General features: G+C 49.1%; 1 protein-coding gene across 7 annotated transcripts in view; it reads right to left on the bottom strand.

The window, feature by feature from the left end:
• Positions 1-18,421, bottom strand: part of PXN (paxillin) — a 49,516-nt gene that overhangs the window by 3,786 nt on the left and 27,309 nt on the right. For 3 of the 7 annotated variants that reach the window (XM_071816248.1, XM_071816249.1, XM_071816247.1), the window contains exons 2-14: positions 16,559-16,785; positions 15,947-16,062; positions 14,733-14,872; positions 14,162-14,363; positions 13,473-13,608; positions 8,197-9,174; positions 7,133-7,399; positions 6,201-6,602; positions 5,507-5,581; positions 3,220-3,390; positions 2,702-2,875; positions 1,783-1,864; positions 1,283-1,431 (exon numbers count right to left, since the gene is read on the bottom strand). In XM_071816248.1, the coding sequence (XP_071672349.1) occupies positions 1,283-1,431; positions 1,783-1,864; positions 2,702-2,875; positions 3,220-3,390; positions 5,507-5,581; positions 6,201-6,602; positions 7,133-7,399; positions 8,197-9,174; positions 13,473-13,608; positions 14,162-14,363; positions 14,733-14,872; positions 15,947-16,062; positions 16,559-16,785 (3,119 nt within the window). Of the gene's footprint in view, positions 1-1,282; positions 1,432-1,782; positions 1,865-2,701; positions 2,876-3,020; positions 3,089-3,219; positions 3,391-5,506; positions 5,582-6,200; positions 6,603-7,132; positions 7,400-8,196; positions 9,175-13,472; positions 13,609-14,161; positions 14,364-14,732; positions 14,873-15,946; positions 16,063-16,558; positions 16,786-18,421 lie in introns of those variants that run through there. The other 4 variants (XM_071816250.1, XM_071816251.1, XM_071816252.1 and 1 more) reach the window with 4 other exon arrangements.

Below are 18,421 nucleotides of genomic sequence, written 5' to 3'. Positions count from 1 at the left end.
GGCACTTCAGATTCTGCAACACAAGCACCCACCTTCCCTGCAAGACTGGTGAGACCCCCCCCTCCTTGTACAAGTGTGAAACTGAGGCAGCAGGGTGTGTGGGACAGTTGTGGATATGGCCAAATTAATGGAACATATCAGCAGCAAGGCCCAGAGAAGCCAGATTTCCAGAATCCTAGTGTTGCTCAGGCCCAACACTATCCTCTTCTCCAAGGAGGACACACAACATCACACAGAGCTGGACCCCAACAGGAGCCCAGCAAACAGCGTGCAGAGCCATGGACAGCTAAAAACTCACAATACTGCAAAGAACAGTTTGCCTGCAGCAAGTCCAAGACTTTTCTAATGCTGACAATTAGTTCAAGAAACAGTCTGCTCCTGCAGTTAACGGGACAGCTGAAAAGTCTGCTCTGCTTTAGCAAAAACAGGAAGAGAATCCCATCTCATGTCCTGGAAGACATCACTGCTGCCCCCACTAATTCTCACACTATGGCCGCAGGGGAAAAGAAAGCAGAACCACTGGAGAGGAGTCTCAGTCTCCACACAAAAGGCAAAGCCTCCCCCAGCCCCACACAGCCAGGACTGGCATGTTTGGGCTCCGCTCCCTGCACACCACTGCAGGAGCTACCGACAGTCCCAACAGCACGGTGACAGTGACAGTCTGCTCTGAGCATCACACCAGGAAACCAGAAGCTTGCTGTTCTGCTGCTTGTTCTGGTCTCTGCCTTTCTTTCCCATTCTGGGAAACACTGGCTGATTTTGCTTATCTCTTGGGGCCTGTAAGAGTTAATATTTGCAATGTTCTCTGAAAAAGTGCCAAGCATTTAATCTGCAGTATTCCTGTTTATTATGCCTGTTGTAAGGAGCCTGCCACTATTTCACTGACTTGCATGTTTGTCTGAACAAGGTCAGTCTCATTAGTTTACATTGTCGGATGGAGCATGGGAGGAAGATCCTCAAAATCTGATTGCTGAGGCAAGTGCTTAGAGAGAAGCTCAGCTTATAATTATTTAAAGGTCACAGAAAATGTCTCTCTTTATCTGTGAGCTGCTGCAGAAGCCCAAAACTGCAGCTGGGAACAGAAAGAGCAAAGCAGCTAGAAAGTTTAATGTAAACAGGCAGAGGAACAAGAAGGTGTTTGGTTGCTGACATGTTTTTATCTCATGGGGCTGGCTGCCCTTCACTACCCCAGAGACGTCTTTTCCCCATAAGGGACCGGATGCCTGCGGGGTAGAAACGAGAGGGGTTGTACAGCAGCCATGAAGACCTTTGGGTTTCTTACCCGACAAACAAAGCACTCAGGGTGCCACAGGGTGTTCAAGGCAGAAATGTAGTTTTCCAGGATAGCCCGGGCACAGCCTCCACACTTGGGAGCAAACATGTCGAAGTAGTCCTTGCGGCAGTAGGCTTTGCCATCCTTCTCGTGAAATCCTGCCAAGGGAGAGGAGAGACAAAGAGTATCAGCTCCTGATCTTTACCTATGATCAGCCACGTTCTGCAGGGTAACCAGGGTGGGTAGGATCAGCCTTCCCTCTCCTAACACACAGACACAGCAGGCAGCTGCTCCTCGTTCTGCTGCCCTTCCTGCCCCATGCACACACACTCTTCTTCTCCACGGAGAAAGGCAGATTCCTGCCACATCCTCCCCCCATAAACAGGGGGGTCCCTTGGAATTTCCATCTTCAGCAGGTCCCCTGTCACCCCTCAGGCTGCGCCCGACAGCAGCTCTGCCCTACACACTTGTCTGCAGTTCAGGAAGGAGGCTGCATAAACCAGCAATACCTTCGGGTCCGAAGAAAGCTCCACACTGGGCACAGAAAAAGTGTTCAGGGTGCCATGTCCTGTCCAAAGCCGTCACCACTTTCTGTTCAGAAGAAAACACAAAGTGGAAGTCATGTAAATGCTGGCTTCAGCTTGGAGGTAAGGGGGTGCTGGATGGGGGGAAGAACACACTAAAGTTGGTGCTGACAAGAGCACGTGTTAAAACAAACTGTCCTTTAGAGAGCTGAGTCAATTCTCCCCCGTCTCTGACTCGTTCAGACTTTCCCCACTGTACACTGTTGTGGTTTTTTTTTTTTTTTACCCTAAAAGGACCTTACACAACGCTTCCTCCCTTACACAGGGCCCCTTCCAGCTCTCAGGACTAGCTCTGGTGCCAGTTACTACAGGCTATCCACAGACAAAAGCTGAGGAATCATTACTGGAATGATAGAGCAACGTGGGGTTCTGAAGGAACTTCAGTGAAGGTAAGAGGGACTAACTCGTCTCACTGGTGTAAGAATTTGGGCCAAGTTGTTTCCCTTTCAGAGTCAAGGCAAAGGAAGCCAACGGTAGGACAAGGGGTAATGAGTGCAAACTGGAACACAAGAGGTTCCACTCAAATGTGAGAAGAAACTTCTTCTCGGTGAGGGTGACAGAGCCTGGCCCAGGCTGCCCAGGGAGGTTGCGGAGTCTCCTACTCTGCAGACATTCAAACCCGCCTGGACACCTTCCTGTGGAACCTCATCTCGGTGTTCCTGCTCTGGCAGGAGGACTGGACTAGATGATCTTTTGAGGTCCCTTCCAATCCCTAACATTCTGTCATACTGTGAAAAACAGAAGTCCCCAAACAAAATCTTCTATCCAGGACCCACAGGTGGAGTTTTTAACAGCCAGGCCTGCAGCAGCGTGCCAGTGCCATTAATCCCCCCCAGGAACTCACATCGAGGATCGGCCCGTTACAGTAGTAGCAGCGAGGGGAGAAGAGGTTGTGATAGTCCTTCTCGCAGTAGGGCTGGCCATCCCGCTCAAAGAAGTTCCGTGATCCGATCTCCTCCTGGCAGTGGGTGCAGACGAAGTGCTCAGGGTGCCAGGTTTTCCCCATGGCTGTAACTACCTGTTGGAAAGACAAATTATGAAGGACAACTCTATCTCCCTCTCCCCTAGACCACATGACAAGATACCAGCTGGAGGTCAGCGAGAATGACAAGTTCTACTACTTAAGTGAGCCCTGGACTGGGGTAGCATGAAAACTGAATTACCTATCATCTCAGGAGAGGGCAGTCCCTCAGGGGCAGGGTAGAGGTCACTGGAGGAGCTTACAGCGTACCTAGCCAGTGGATAAATAGAGTACTTCAGTTTCTCCAGCATCTCCAGTCTCTTCAGTCTCACGAAACAGCCCTCCCCTTTACTCCCAGCTGCAGCCCAAGATTCAGCAATGAGCCAGCACCTTCAACTCACCTGCCCAGCAATCGGCTTCTTGCAGGCTCCGCAGACACCTTTGGCAACTGTAGCTACACCCAGTTTGTTCAGGTCAGACTGGAGACTTCCCAGCATGGTGTCCAGCTGGCTGCCAGGCTTGGAGGCTGTGGATGGAGGGGAGCCGCTCCCAGCTTTCCCCTGTGCCATGAACTGCAGGGAAGAGAAAACAAAGACTGTTGAGGCGAGTGCTGCTGCGCTTAAAAGAGAAATTGCTGCTGCTGCTGCTGTTGTCAGTGGCTGCTCTGTAGAGATGGGCAGGGGATTGCCAGGAGACAGCTACACTCTCTGCAGAAGCCGGCGAGAGCCAGGATCAAGTACACACACGTATTCTGCTCATGCAGACACACACAGATACCCTGGGATGTATAACAGCAGAGCTGTGAACTGAGGATTTGATTTTCCTTCACTGCGCCTACAGAAGTCACCAGCAGATGCCAAGTACAGTGTTCTCAGCCTCTGCCAAAAAATCTCCCTTTACCTCATCAGTTCTGACCAAGCAGAGATGCCATCCAGAGGGACCCTTCCCCTTGACCTCTTGCGAACTTTATGCTGTTGTGCTATCTCAGTTGTCACTCTCTCCTCTCTGACAGATCCCTCTCCTCTTCCTCACCTTCCTCTTGGCCAGAATACCTTCTCCCTTCCCCTCCCTTTGCACCACCATCTTTTTGCCAAGTCTCCTTTGCCCCCATCAGGCAACTCTCATCCCACGCCTGAGCCCAACAAGTGGGAGCAGGAAGGAAATGACTCCCGCTGTTTACCTATGGAGAGGACAGCGCATCCACAGCCGAGCCCCAGCAGCCAGGACTGCCCGGGAACGCTGCCACGTCTGCTGCTGGGAACGCACGGGGCAGAAGGGAAAGAGACCCGTGTGCTTCTCTCAGAGGCCGCTTCTGACACTCACACCGCCACAGTACCCATGGAAAGGCTTCCCAGAAGAGGGGGAAGCTTTATGTAGGTTCATGACTTATAAATAAAGTATACATTTTCTTTGGCCACAAAAGGCCCCTTCGCAGGTAAACTGCAGTAATGAAATAATACAGATTATTTTAGCTGACTTTGCACTGCAATAGCTACTGTCAGGTTTAGAGACCCAAAGAAGTCCCTCCCTGAGATACTGGTTCAGAGCGTGATTTCTCTTATCAAGATGACAGACTAAAAAGACACAAAATGCACACCTGTGAATGCGGCACAGCCAGGGGAGCAGGGACGTGCCGAGGTGCCGCGCAGCCCTGGCAGACCCTGCCCTTCCAGCCCCAGGAGGAGCTCTGGTTCCCCATCCTGCCACTGGTCACACTCGTAGTCAACTAGTTTACTCAATGACAAACCCCAGTTTCTGCTTGTTTGTATTAAAAAACCCCTCGTGCTATACATAATTTTAACCGCTTTACACACTTATCAGCCTTGCTTTGCATGCAGCACGACTCCCGACGGAGCCTAATGCGCAGCTTTTCCCCTCCTCTCTCCTCCCAGCCATCCACATCACACCCCCATGTCCTGAGCCCAAAACAAACCCTCCAGCACGCGGCAGTGACTTGCTACCAACCAGTTACGCTGAATGTCTCCAAGGCAAACCACTGCAAAGAGACTTGTCACAGGACAGCAACAACAGGCCTTCAGAAACAGCCAGGGCAGAGTCCCAGGACAAAGCCAGGGCCTCCCACACCACACAGCAGGAGGAAAGGGGTTGGACTGTGTCGAGAGAATCACATCCTCCCTCACTCTAATCAGGGGCTTTTGGCCACCAGGCAGGGCAGACACACATGCCACACACAGACAAGTGACAAATACCATCTGCAGAGAAAACAGATGAGATGAACTCAACGTGTGCCAACAGAGCACATCAGCCTTGCCTGCGGGGACCACACACTCCTGCAAACCACAGCTGACCTTGGAGCAGGGACAACCTCCTGCCAATGCTGCAACTTCTGCATGGTGAGCCAGCCTGGACAGCTCACAGCTGAATCCCCACCTGAAAGAGGTTTGTTTCCACCTCCCACACACAGCACCTGCTGTTTACAGCAGACACCCAGCACAGCATCCACATAAATTGGTCATGCAAAGGCCTTCTGAATTCCTGCCCTTCGCCCACAAGATCGGCCATCACTCGAGTTCAGTCAGGAGCTCTCTGAGCAGCAAACCAGGCGCTACACGACAGCATCAACATTAATGGCACTGGGAGCTCTGGGAGCAGACCCCAGCAGCGTGTGCAGCACACTCATGGAGCAGAAAAGCACACCATGCTGAGAAAACAGAAAGGAGGTCCTGCCTTCTCGGGGGGCCCTGGGGGCACAGGAGCAGCCAGCACATTGGCACTGCGGACACAGGGAGGAGCAGAGGTCACCTGGAAAGTACAACAGTGCAAGATGCAGAGGTGTTTTCTTGTTCACTGCTTGAGAGCTGCCTGTACACGTAACATTGCACACCACCGCAGCTCATATACATTGAGAATTTCAACCATTTTGGAGCTACAGCCCTCCCCTGACAGCAGATGCAGAACACAGCTCTTGATCATATCTCCTCCTCTCCAGAATCCACTTGCATTGTGGATCCCTGTCTAAACAGGCAAACAGGACAGACTGCTGATCTACTCCTCCCAAAATTGAGATTTTGCCATCTTTTACTCCCTCCACTCCAAGAGAGATCGTGGTAGAGGGAGCTGCAGCCCACATTTCAGAGCTACCTTCTTCATCGCAGAGGGAAATCGCGTCCCTGCTGCACAAAGTGATCGTCAGGAACCACGCAGGCATCGTCAGGTTATTGCACAGACACATACTGTGCAGTGCTAGACAGGCACAGGTGGGATTAGGTATTGCTGACGTCACCTCTCCTATCCAGCCACTCACTACCAGCCTTTACCTGAACATTGTAGCTATTGAACTATCAAGTTGGGACCATTTGTTGGACTGGAAAACACTACTGGAAAAAAAACCACAAACTGTAAGAGAGAAGACTGCCTGCACCTGTGGGAACAAAGTGCCATCCTCAGTCTGACAGCCAACAGAAACAACTGTCTTGGTGCCAGGGGTCCAGGTCTGGGGAGAACAGGAGTGCCTAGGATCTTCAGAAGGAGGGGTGCCCACCACAGAAAGCTCATGATAATCATCATCAGAAGTTTCCCACTGGAATAGAGGCTGGGGAGCCAAGCTGAAGGAAGAGGAGGAGACCGGACTAGGAGCTGGGGTAGATGGCACATGGGAAGGCTGAGGTGGGAGCGGGAGGAGAGGTGCAGAGCCAGAGACGCGAGCAGGAGCAGCGTTAGCAGAGACTGGCTTTGGAGCTTCTTTGGAAGGCTGGAGCAGGGGAGAAGCTGGAACAGAGACTGTCCTCCTCGGGGGTATCGGGGATTCTGGAGGAAAAACCACCTAGAAAGACAGGGAGGAAGAAGAAAGGTGAATAAATGTGAAGAGGAACCAACAAGCGCTTCCTGAAACAGGAAGGCAGGTTGTTGCCAGTATGTTTAATTAAGAGGAAAAAGCAGCAAGAGAGAGAAGGGAATTAGAAAATGTGCTGCTTTGAGCAGCTCAAGGAAGAGCATCATCTCATACCCAGAACTTCCTGCACAGGGACAGTACTGGGGAAAACGAAGCACGCATCTGCAACAGGCTTCCCAGTGTGGTTTTAAAAATCATCCCATGTGGACATTTGCTGTGTGATAGCAGCAGACTGGCCAAACAGAGACCAGCACCAGCACCCTCAGATGCCATTCCAATTCTTAAACATCAAGACTAGGACCCACGTGCTGGTTCCCTTTTCATGCCAGACAAGGCTGAGTAGAAATGTTAGTTCTTCATTTCCTGTTGCTTAGGACGCTTAGAAAATCTGCACCTCCACGCAATGCTATCTGGACAGAGGGACACGCTGGAGTGTCCCAGCACATGTCCCTGCTTTCTACCTTCTCTACTTGCTGTCCACCATTCTGTTCTTCCCCCTGGGGCCTGGCAGTGATGACAACCCCCTCTGTCAGCCAGTCGTCCTGGCTCTGCCACTCCTCCTGCTCCTGCTGAGCGATGCCCAGTCTGTCCTGCAGCTCTTCAATCAAGCGATCTTGGGACTCAGTCTTGTGAAATATGGCAGGACCTAGTTTACGCCTTGGAGAGAGGTCACGATACATTGGATGCACGTTTGCAGTCTCTTTTGTCCTCTTGATTAAAGATTTAATCTAAATGAAAAGGTAATAGTATCAGCAGAGAAGAGCAACGTCAGAGCAAGCCCCAAGATGCAACAGCACAAACTCAAGTCATTAGTGACAACCATGAGCAGGAAGAGTGATGACATTTATTCCACAATGCCAAAATTCCTCTTGGCACAGCCAGAACAGTGACTCAGTGCAAGGAAAAACCCCGTAAGGATAATCACAGCGGCCAAAAATAACTATCTAGAAAAAGGAAAGATTAACCAGCTGGAAGCCAAGATAGGAGCTGCAGCACGACCACTCCGCTGAGCACTACAGAAACCTCAGCATCACAAGGACACAAAGCAGCCCCTCTGCGTTTGCCCTTTACAGGCAGAAGACTCTTGGTCAGAGATGCCTGGTGCACAAAGTGTACTCTGGTGCTGGAACACTCACAGCTCCAGCAGTGAGACCTCGCGCAGAGCAGAGGAGCTGCCATCCCAAGTCAGGAACATCCACCAGTGGCATAAACAGCCCTTTGAACTTTTCAAAAGCCTCCATGGACTGAGTCTTATCCCGCTTAGGAAATAAGAAGTCCATTTCACAGGGAAGCCCCTACAAACTGCCATGTTCCGTGCTGCTGACTGACATGCAGAAGTAGTCACAAGATAAAGCAGAGGATTTCAAACCCCCATGACATGCAGCTGTCGGTCACATTGCTCAGAGGCGCGTGCTGTTAGCGTGGGTGAGCCCAGGCACGTTCACACTGCACACAGAATGTTAGAGCGCTGTCAGAACATTCCCAGCTAGGACTCGTCCTACTCCTACATTCACTCAGTGCCTGCCTGGCCTGACGCAGAAATCCTCTCAATGGGTGGTTTGGAGACGTACGGCGGATCCCATTCAGCTTTTCCAATGTTTTCAGGAGATTCTGGAGCAACTGCAGAGCTTCTGAACTGCTCCTTTTCCTGGTCTCCTCTGGCTTTGTTCCTGTTCACTGTACCTGCCTTCCTAGGAGTTCTGTCTCTGCCCTGCCTCTCCTTGCCCAGATTACAACACCCATCTACCTTGGCTTCACGCGCCGCTTCGGCTTTCAGCTCCTGTCCTTGCTCCACTACAAAACCCAACTGGTTTTTGGTGTCTGGGAAGACATCCCACCGATCCAGGGCCACAACAGAAGGCTCACACACAGGATTCAGAATGCTGTCGTTCTCTGGGTGCACCTCTGGCACATGTGCAGACAGCTCCAGGACCCACAGCTCCTCTAAAGCTGCTTCCACATCTCTGCTCTGGGAAGGACAGTATGAACTGACCCTGAATGCTCCCTGCTGATCCAGCTCTTCAGGTATCTGCCCCTTCCCTTGACCATTTAAAGTGCTTGAAATTGGCACACTTGAGATTCTGGGGTCAGTTATCTGCTCCTTCTTCTCAGTCTCTTTTGCCAAATGGCTCTCTAGGCTTTGTGCCTCAACATTAGCAGATCTACACAGGAGCTCCACACAGGAAGCTGGCACAGCCTGGAAAACGTTTCTAGAAGGGTCAGGCTTTCTGCTGAGCCGAACCGAGCTGGCAGAGGTCATCTGCTCCCCACGAGTGGCAGAACCAGAAGAGACCCGTGGTGGGGGCACAGGGACCGTTTGTGGCAAACAGAACATACGTGGGGCAGCCGCTGGCACTGCCGTGTCCCCACTGTGACTTGCAGGAGGGTGTCTGGGATGGGACAGCACTGTTAAACTGGGAGGAGTGTTGTTGGAGTCCACATTTGCTGAACTGGGAACTGGTTCTAGAGAGGGTTCGGAAATCAGAGACATAGTGGAACTAGTCTGCAAAAAAGACACAGAAGGAATAAAGAGAGAAAAAAAGGCAGAGGTAAGGAGAAGAAAAAAAGGCAAAGAATTAAGCATTACAGCAATCATGACCTCCAAATAAAGACCCATGTTGATCCAAAGCAAAGAGTATGGAAGGAAAACGAGATACCAAAGAGCAGAACCATTATGACATTGTGCTGATCTTCACGTGAGATTATAGGAGAGGAAGTTCTACAGCCACCGAGATCCTTTTCCTACGCCCCCCTCCTGTGACAGCTCCTGTGCTCACCTGCAGCTGTGACGGGGACATGCAGCAGCTGCTGGGAAACCCAGGAATGTCTAGACTCTGAGTAAAGGTCACGTTAACTTACTCAGAGTCAGACACGTAAATTTTACATTTCAGAGCTAAAAAAAAAGCAATCAATGAACAGAACAAAGCATGACATTTTCTTCTTGATACACTAATAAAATGCTCCAGTTGGCTGAGTACATGGCAAAGAAAACAAAGCTGCAGGGCATTCACAGTGAGAGCAGATGACATGGGCTTTGTTCTATTCGCATCACTAATCTCACCTTGGACGTGACACACACTGAGTCTATACGAGTCTGTCAGTCACTCCATGCTCCTGTAAGCATTGCTTAGGTGGCTGGATTAGCCTCTTCCCCTCAGGCCAAACGCTCCACATTTCAATGGTAATAAAATCAGTATTAATTTTAATCCAAAATACACTCTAACAAGAGCAACTGATAGAGTCCGTGGTTCTCCTTCACTTTGAGTCTTTTAAAACAAAAGATCATGGGTTCTCCTTTCCCCATTTTCAGTGGTTCCTGGTTGAGCTCTAGGGCAACAAACTGGCATTATTGCTTTTTCTTAAAAAGGGAAAATTAGAATAGTGGCTTGGACAAGTTCAGACAGCAGGTCAACCTAGAACCAACGCTGAGCCCTCCCAGTTTTAAAAATGTATCCACAAAGGATTCCCAAATCCAAGAGCTATTAATATAAAGACCTGCTCTCGTTCTTAGTCGCGTTTTCCAAAGAAGCCCTGAGAAGCTGGATGCTCATGCTCTGAGGCAGCAGAGCATCAAACCTCCTAAGCTCACGCATGGTATCTCGGTCTTTACTTACCTTTCTGGGATAATTATCAGGAATAAAAGGACAAAATTAACCAGAACATACACAAAATCTGCCAGAAGATGGAAGACACATACAACTTCAGCTGACCTAAGCTGCTGCCAGCCCAAAGGGTCAGGAGCTGGTACACACACCTTTGTGAAGTGCCAATGGCAGCGCTACGGGGGAACCACAGAAGGAAAAGCACAATAGGGACCACAATTCATTAGAGATCACTCCTCCCCACGAGCAGCACAGCAAGACCCAGTCACAGCAGAGCAAAAGGACTAAATAAGTACATTCAGTAGTTAAAACAAAGGGATTTCCTAAAATTGCTCTCCCTCTGTATTTTGCCTAAGCTGGGTGTACCTGCATAAGTAACCTGGTTTTACACTGTGGTTCACATTCAGCTTCCAGGCTTCCTAAAATTTACTCAGTCATTTCCAAGGCAAGCCTACCATTTCACTCACAAGTAAGTATATCCAGCATACTAAAAACATACCAGCTCCAAAATAAGAGCAGCAGTTAAACACTCAACAGTAATAGAACAGTTAAATACAGGCATCTAGCTATGCAGTGAGTAGGTATCGTATTACACAGAAATGGCAGAGGCTGAAAAAACAAGTGCATTAAGTAATCTCAGTGCTCACTGACTGATGAGCCAGATAACCAAAATCAAATGGGTTCCGTAAGCAAAAAGAATGAGCAACTCATTAAAGCAGGCAAAAGATGATAAAAGGTTAATGTATCAGCCTGTAATAGCACCTTTTACTCTGGGGTATGACAGGAATGAAACATCAGTGCCTCTGCTCCTCCCATCCCCATCTACTGCAACTTCCAGTTGTATCAACTACCAACTCCAACTAGTTACTCACCATACTTAGTTCTTCTGTCCTATTTCTTGCAGCCACACGCAGCTCTGGCACTCAAACAACAGCCTTTCATCTTTCACCTTTACAAAGACTCCACTTCTCTGCCATCCTGGCACTGGTACAGACCAGAAACCCATTTATACAAAGAAGCTGACAACACTCACTAGTTGGCACAAATAGAGGAGGTAAAAACCAAACAAGGATTAAAGGGAAAACGAAGCAACCCAGAGGTACAGGAAAAAGGAAAGTAAGTATTAGAAACAGCCAATGACAACACTAACAAAAGGAAAATGATCACAGAAACCATGTTCTTTGTGCTTCAGGAAGAACATTTACACACGGATGAGTTCAATGCCTCACAAAAATGCTAATGCTGTGTTTATAAAGCCCAAATCTTGAAGTCTTGCTGCATATCAGTTTGCTCAACCAGAAACTAAGCCAGGAAGGCAGGCAGGCAGGCAATACTACAGAATGCAGCACATCCCCATTACGTAGGTTTTATCAAAGTTGCACAAAGATTCTTAGGCCTTTTCCCAACACTGCAAAGTATTTGGACGCCCACACTTAAAAATGTCCCCTCCTTGTACCTCACAAGGAAAACCTGAGCTGGGCGAGGTCATTCCCAGCTGCCAGGAGCTCACCTGGGAGCAAAGGCTGGCGGCAGCAACCACACCCCGAGCTTGTTTTCCAAGCCCTGATAAAAGCAGCAGCGACATGAGGCCATAGCACACCAGCTGCATACACGGGGAAGGAGCAGAGTGTGCCAGCAGTGCAGGGGGGGCTCTCCAGCTCCACAAGAGCGCAGTTTTTCAACCAGATCAAACGGACATTTGTGGATAACCTGCACTCCACCCTAGAACATAATATGAAGAAAAATGGCCACAACAGTGTGTCAATATTTGCAACTGACTGAATACACACTGCAGGAAGTCTGGAGAAAACAGTGAGTAACTCCCAGATTTTCACCAAATGAGTCTGCCAGAAACAGCAGACTGAATTCAGTTCCGGCAAGGGCAAGCGCAGTCCGTCCGAGCAGGGGTGTGCACTGCTGGGTTCCCAACTCACACACGTGGTCAGAACTCCAGGTGCTGTAAAGACCACCATGAAACCATCAGCACACACTGAAAGTGCTCATGTGAATGGTGGCACATAGAGAACAACAAATAGCAAAGCTGTCACTGAATGTCCTGTGCACCGCTCCACACAAAACCCCTCAGCTTGGGCTGACCCACCTGAAGTTGTGGTAGGAGGAGAGGGGAGCTCAGCACAAATAAGTAACAAAAAGCACCAGCAGAATCTTCCACATGAGGAAAAAACAGAAAGTTAGGGACTCTCTTAGGATTGGAAAGCAGACTTGTGTATGTAGGAAAGGCAAACCCAACAATGAGGACAAAGAGAACTAAGATATCTGCTTTCTCCACCTCTCTCAGAACAAAATCAAGTGGATAATTCAGTAAGGCTATAAGCAAACCAGTTGAAAGTAGAGGGTAAGAAGAGAAAATATTTTTCATTTTGCTGTGACTATGAGTAAATGAGGTCTCATTAAAATAAGTTCCACAGTTAATCACCTAGTGGAACAGTAATAACATAACTATGTGAATAAAGAACAAGTTACCCAGGGACGATATATCAAGTGCTTCACTTATCAAGATGACCATGGGCAAGTTAATCCTGAGCTTATTCTATGATGTGATTTTTATGTGTTACTCATGACTGAAGCAGTAGCTCTTTTCCAATACAATAGTTTGATTTCCAAATGAGATTCTGCATAGTATTTGCCATCCTCTGCCCCCACAAGATGCTCAGACTTTAATTCCATTTTGAGGCAAATAAGAGATGTTTTAAGATGGAAATCTTTGAAGTCTCCAACTGTACAATGCAAAAGCTTCAGTGCTCATAGCACATGCCTTAAAGATCCTCTCTGGGGAAAACACATCAGGGTAAAAATACACTCCAAAGAGGAGGGTCATCCCACAGAGCAGAAGAGCTTGGTCTGTGTCAGTGAACAGACTTGTGTCTCATGCTCCCCTACTTCTTGTTAAGTTGCAGCACAGCAAAATAATTCACTCTGTACAGAGCTCATTATCTTTGGCAAACAAACTGCAGAACCAAAGGAAAAACAGACCCCAGAACTGCCTTACCCTGCCGATGATGAGAATTTATAGCAGCACTCAGCACAAATACCACCATAGGCAGTTTCTCAGAGCAGGTTTGAGAGGTAGGGAGGGCATTCTGGAGACCAAACAAGGTCAGCAGACATGGCTAACAGGCAAGAGAGTGTGGGGGTCGGGAGGCACAAGATGAAGCATTAAGCTGTCATGACAGGGCACCTTGAAGTCGGAGAGAGATGCCATCAGCTCATCCAGTTCTCGTGTAGCTGAAGAAGCAGATATACGGGTCTGCTGCTGACTGGCGGTGACCCGCTGGGGGCTGCTCACCTCCCCTTGGCTCACAGTGATTGCAGGGCTGACAAGGAACAGGACAAAAAAAAAAAAAAAAAAAAAAAAAGGGAGGGGGGAAACAAAAAACAAAGAGTGCATTTGAGCCTGGGAACACACTCCTAGACTGAAAGTCCCACTGCCCCTCCACATAAGCACAGCACGATGCGTTTCAGCAGCATTGCCCACCCTGGCCAGCCCTCCCCAAGATCCAGCTTCCACAACACACCCAGACCCTGTTTTTCTGATGAGTTTTAACAGGAGTGTGTACACCCACACACACACAACCCTTCCATTAAGGAATGGACAACCACCAAACATTCATTTTGTCAGACAGTGGGTATTTGTGATCAGCTATAAATCTGAGTTTGAACAACCCACCTCTGATAAGATGCTTATGTATTTTTTCATCCAGTAGATAAAAGATCACCAGCATTTCCATGCATTTGTTTCACTTCCAGACCTTTAGACAAAGTCCTTCTGTCCGTCACTCTCCTGCAGCACCTGCCCCTACACTACACTGTTCCCTCGACAGCCTGTCCTATCCCACTCAAGCCAGCAACCCCCAAAACACAACTCACACTGGACTCGGCACCGAGCTCTCCAGCTCATCCAGCAGGCTCTCCACGCTGGGACGCACATCTTCGATCCCACGTGCACCATTTCGCTTTGGCTTTTCTTTTGTAGGGGGTGCAGCCTTCCCTCCCACAGAGCTGCTGCTCTCTGGGACAACATAGTGAGGTCCAGTCACGCCAGGCAGCGAGGGGCTTCTGCTGGCTTCATCTTGAGAAAGGGGGAGCAGAAAAGAGTCGTTAAGACCCCTAAGTCCATACGCACCTGCCAATCACAGTCAAGAGCAACAAACTTTCTAGAAACCTTGTGAAACATCCTTCGGGGTATTGAGAACTTAATAGCGCAAGCACCTGAGCAACCTAATTTAACTTTGAAATGTAAGTTAGGGCCAATCTTGAAGCTGGACATGCTTTGAACAGGGTGCTGCACCACAGAGCTCAGGAGATCCCATCTGTGCTAAATGAGACTTTCACCAGGGGCTGGAGGCGTCTCCCTCAGTGAGCATGTAGGAAGCAAAAAGTAGGCTACTATTCTGAGAATCAATCTATCCACTCTTACAAATGTTTCGCTGCTTCTTACCTGCTGGGAAGCCACTGGCGGGATTATGTTGAACAGCATTGAGCTCCAGAAGAAGTCTGTCCAGTTCCGAGAGGTTGCTGCCCAGAGAGGAGCTGGTCATTGTGGGAGATGGTTCTGCAGACTTCTGCTTGTTCGGGAAACTAAAGATAAAAGGGAAGCGTGAAACTTCTACATCAAGATACAGCAGGAGGATGGAGGGACTCTTGCATCAGGTTCACAAAGTTTACACATGTACTGTATTCTTTTCAAAGCTGATGCTTTTAGCTCTGCTGGAAAGATGATGTGTGCTTTGTGAAATGACTGCAATGCAGCCACACCTCCAGCTGTCAGTTATAAAGAAGAAGTATTGATGGACAGGACCTCACGTTTTAGGACGCTGTGCTGCACACCCCTGTAGCAAAGAGTTAACTGCCTGCAGATCCAAGACACACAGAACAGCAGCAGAACCATTAGCTTGCGTTCAGGAAAATTACTTGTTTCTGCTGACATCACACACGCAGCAAAAGCCTCTCCCCTGAACTAAGAGAGTGCAGGGCCAGCACAGACGGAGAAAGAGGCAAAGTACAAACCTCAAGCTATCAACAAAAATCGAAAGCAGCAGGTTACGTGGGAGCCTCTTGCAGCACTCAAGGTCTCTTTTCAAGAGGTACCTGGGCAGAGGGCCAGAGATGAAGGTCCAACAGCCTCTTCCTCACCCATCCCCACATCAGCAGAAAGGTCTGTCCTACTGCACAGGCTGCTCCTCTGATCTCAGTGTAAGAAGAGCTGCCTTTGCCAGTATAAACAAGTTATCCACCATCTACTGAGATTCAAGTCTTAAATTCTAACTTATTTGAAAATTCAAGTCATTGCACATCCTACTAGGCCACAGGTAACTGCGCTCCCTGCGATAACTGACCCTAAGGTCACCCACTTCTCCTAAACAACTTTTGGGTTGCTTAACAGGGGGATGGATTTGTCACTTTTCTCTGAGTCAAATCCTTCACAGCAGAATCCAGACCCTGTTCTGTCTGAGGGATCCTTAACCCCTTCTGCAGCTGAGCAAACCAAAGGATCAGGTCAATGTTTGAAATGAGTTATGAAAGTTACAGCGGTCTCTTACAAAAGAGATGATCAGAACCAACACAGGGCAACATAACATACACAGGGAGCACAGTGAGGCACGGCAGGCTCAGGCTGTGAGTCAGGCTTATCTCTTAAAAGGGACAAGGTACCTGTAGACGTGTTCCTCTTCACTGGCACGGGGAGAAGGAGAGCTGAGCCCGTCTCTGGGAGCAGAGGCACTGGAGCTTTTGGCACTAGAGCTGTATATGGGAGACTGGGACTGGGGCTGTGGAAATGAGATTTGCGTTGGGAACAGAGAACACAAAACAAACAGGTCCACTACTGCACTGCAACCCCGCACGCGGACTGAACAGAACAAAGCCCAGCAGAAGAAGAAAAAATGTGCTACATAGCTGAGCTCTATCAGATGAGCTATACTAGGAACAGCTGTTCTCCACTTGCTTCAGATTTGCCTATGAGTCGCAGATTTGTGCTGGAAATCCCCAGCCTGCTTTCCGCAGCCTACAAGACAGATGACTAACGCTAATCTCATCACACTACCGTTTTGCTGCAACAATGACGATGGGTTTCAAATTCTCTTTTGCCATTTGCTCCAACCAGTTAGTTGTATTAAAACCCCACACCTCCCCCCATTTCCCCACTCTGTTCACAGCCAGACTCATCCTCACATCTTGCTGTTCCCTCCCCTCGTTCACTTCCTCAAGAGATACTGCACCAACAAAACAAGCACATGCCCTCGCCATCCGCAAATGTTCACTTACTTGCTGGTGGACGTATCTGGATACGTTGGGTTGCCACTGATCTATGGGGTCAATCACAGTGCCGTTCAGGGCTTCATTGGAAGGTGGCGGAGGCACAGGAGGTGGCACCGCAATCTCTTGGTACGTGTGGTTTCCAGTTGGATAGGAGTAAGGCGTTTCTTCTGTTAGAAACACTGGCCGTTTGGAAATATGTGAGGTGGTGGATTCCAGGTCTGCCAGTAAAGCGTCTGCAGGAATGAGGGAAAAAAATAATGATTAAAAAAGGTAAAATCCTGGACTACAGATTTTTTTCTTTTGTCTCATTCAGGAGATCTGTATCAGAAGGTCTTTGGGAAGATTTTTCATCTGGGGTGATCCACTAAATGCCCTGAAAAACATTACTGCAGCCCAGGACTGAATGGGTTAATCAAACTTCTAATACAAAGAAAACACCAAGAGGTAAGAAAGCAGCCAGAAAAACTGTCAGACTCAGATTTTTGTCATAACTGGAAAAAACAGAGACCAACATCAGGGATCGGTAATCACCCTGCAGAAGAGCAACCCAGGAGAAACCTGCCCAGAGAAGTTGACACAGAGTAATTACAGGCCCCACATCATCACAGAGTCATTTATTGTGGCCGCCGGCACCAGTTTCTGCAGGAAACAAGATGTTGGGAGGGGTTCTGTCCAGAGTCTAAGGTAGTGGAAGAAGCAAGAAACTCTCAAATTAGTCCATTGGCACAGCGGGCATATGTGCTTCAGTTTTCCTAACAAAAATACATCACACAAACAGTTAAGTGGTTTCCAGAGACTGCCAGGTGAACGCCATTTCTTCTCCTGGAAATAATTCTCAACTTGCTGGGTGGAGACTGCTCACAAATTCCTGAAGAGAAGAAAAACTTCCACCAGCTAGAAACACCATCACCGATGCCAGGCAGAGGAACCCACGTCACACAGTCAGCGCTTCTCCGAACTCTCAGAGCAGGAGAAATGCTCTCCCTCAGAGAAGGGCACGAGGAGGCTGTCCCACCTTCCCGGGTTTCCCCCTGCCCATTCCCAAGCCAGTGCTCCTCTGCGGTGACTCACAGGGAAATCCCAACTCAATGGGCTTTCTGTGCCATGAACCCACCCTGCGGAGCCCACTGCAGTCCCCGGCGGGGGAAACTCCGGCGAGCGGCTGCAGGGCTGTGCTGTGCTCACTTTCCAAAGAAAGCCTCGCTGGCCGGGTGCCCGGCTCTCCACCAAGCTCTACTCACACCTTGTTGAGGCTGTTAGAGAGAAGCTGGACCACCAGGGACATCAGTGCTCTCCATTATAAAAGCATTGGGACATACCTGTCAGGTCCCTTCAGAGATGTGGAATTCAGCCAGACACCAGGGACACAACTTTGGTAGGATTAAGAGAGGAGGCTCTCAAAAAACCCCTTGGATCTCCCTCCCCTTCATGAAGACGCAACTGTCTTGGGGCAGTCTCAGGTACTAGCATTTGCCTTTCTCCTCCTGTGCACATCAGGTACTCAGTACTCAAGTTTGGGGTGTGAAGGCTCAGCCTGTGCATAGACATCCTGCAGCCTCCTCCAACAGCGTCATGAGGAGCCGAAGCTCCCAGGTGGCACCAGAATAGCAACCGAGCAACTACTAATGGCTGCGGAGCGCATGTGAGGGCACCTGCCAGCTCCAGGCCGCTTCCTGAGCACCACAGACCACACCAGCCAAGGCACTTAGCAACCCTCCAAGAAAATGTATTGAAGGGTCAAATAGAGGACAGTATCATTGTATTACAAGATGAGGAAGGTGCTGCTTTTATATTCATCATCTTCCACAAATCAAAGTATCGCAAAAAAAAAAAAAGGCAGTCCTGCCCTCAGAGAACAGAACACAGCCA

This window comes from Patagioenas fasciata, chromosome 17 (genome assembly GCF_037038585.1).
Source record: "Patagioenas fasciata isolate bPatFas1 chromosome 17, bPatFas1.hap1, whole genome shotgun sequence".
NCBI classification, from domain to species: Eukaryota; Metazoa; Chordata; class Aves; order Columbiformes; family Columbidae; genus Patagioenas; species Patagioenas fasciata.
Note: the sequence above shows the minus strand (reverse complement) of the source record. Positions and strands in the feature narration are given on the sequence as shown.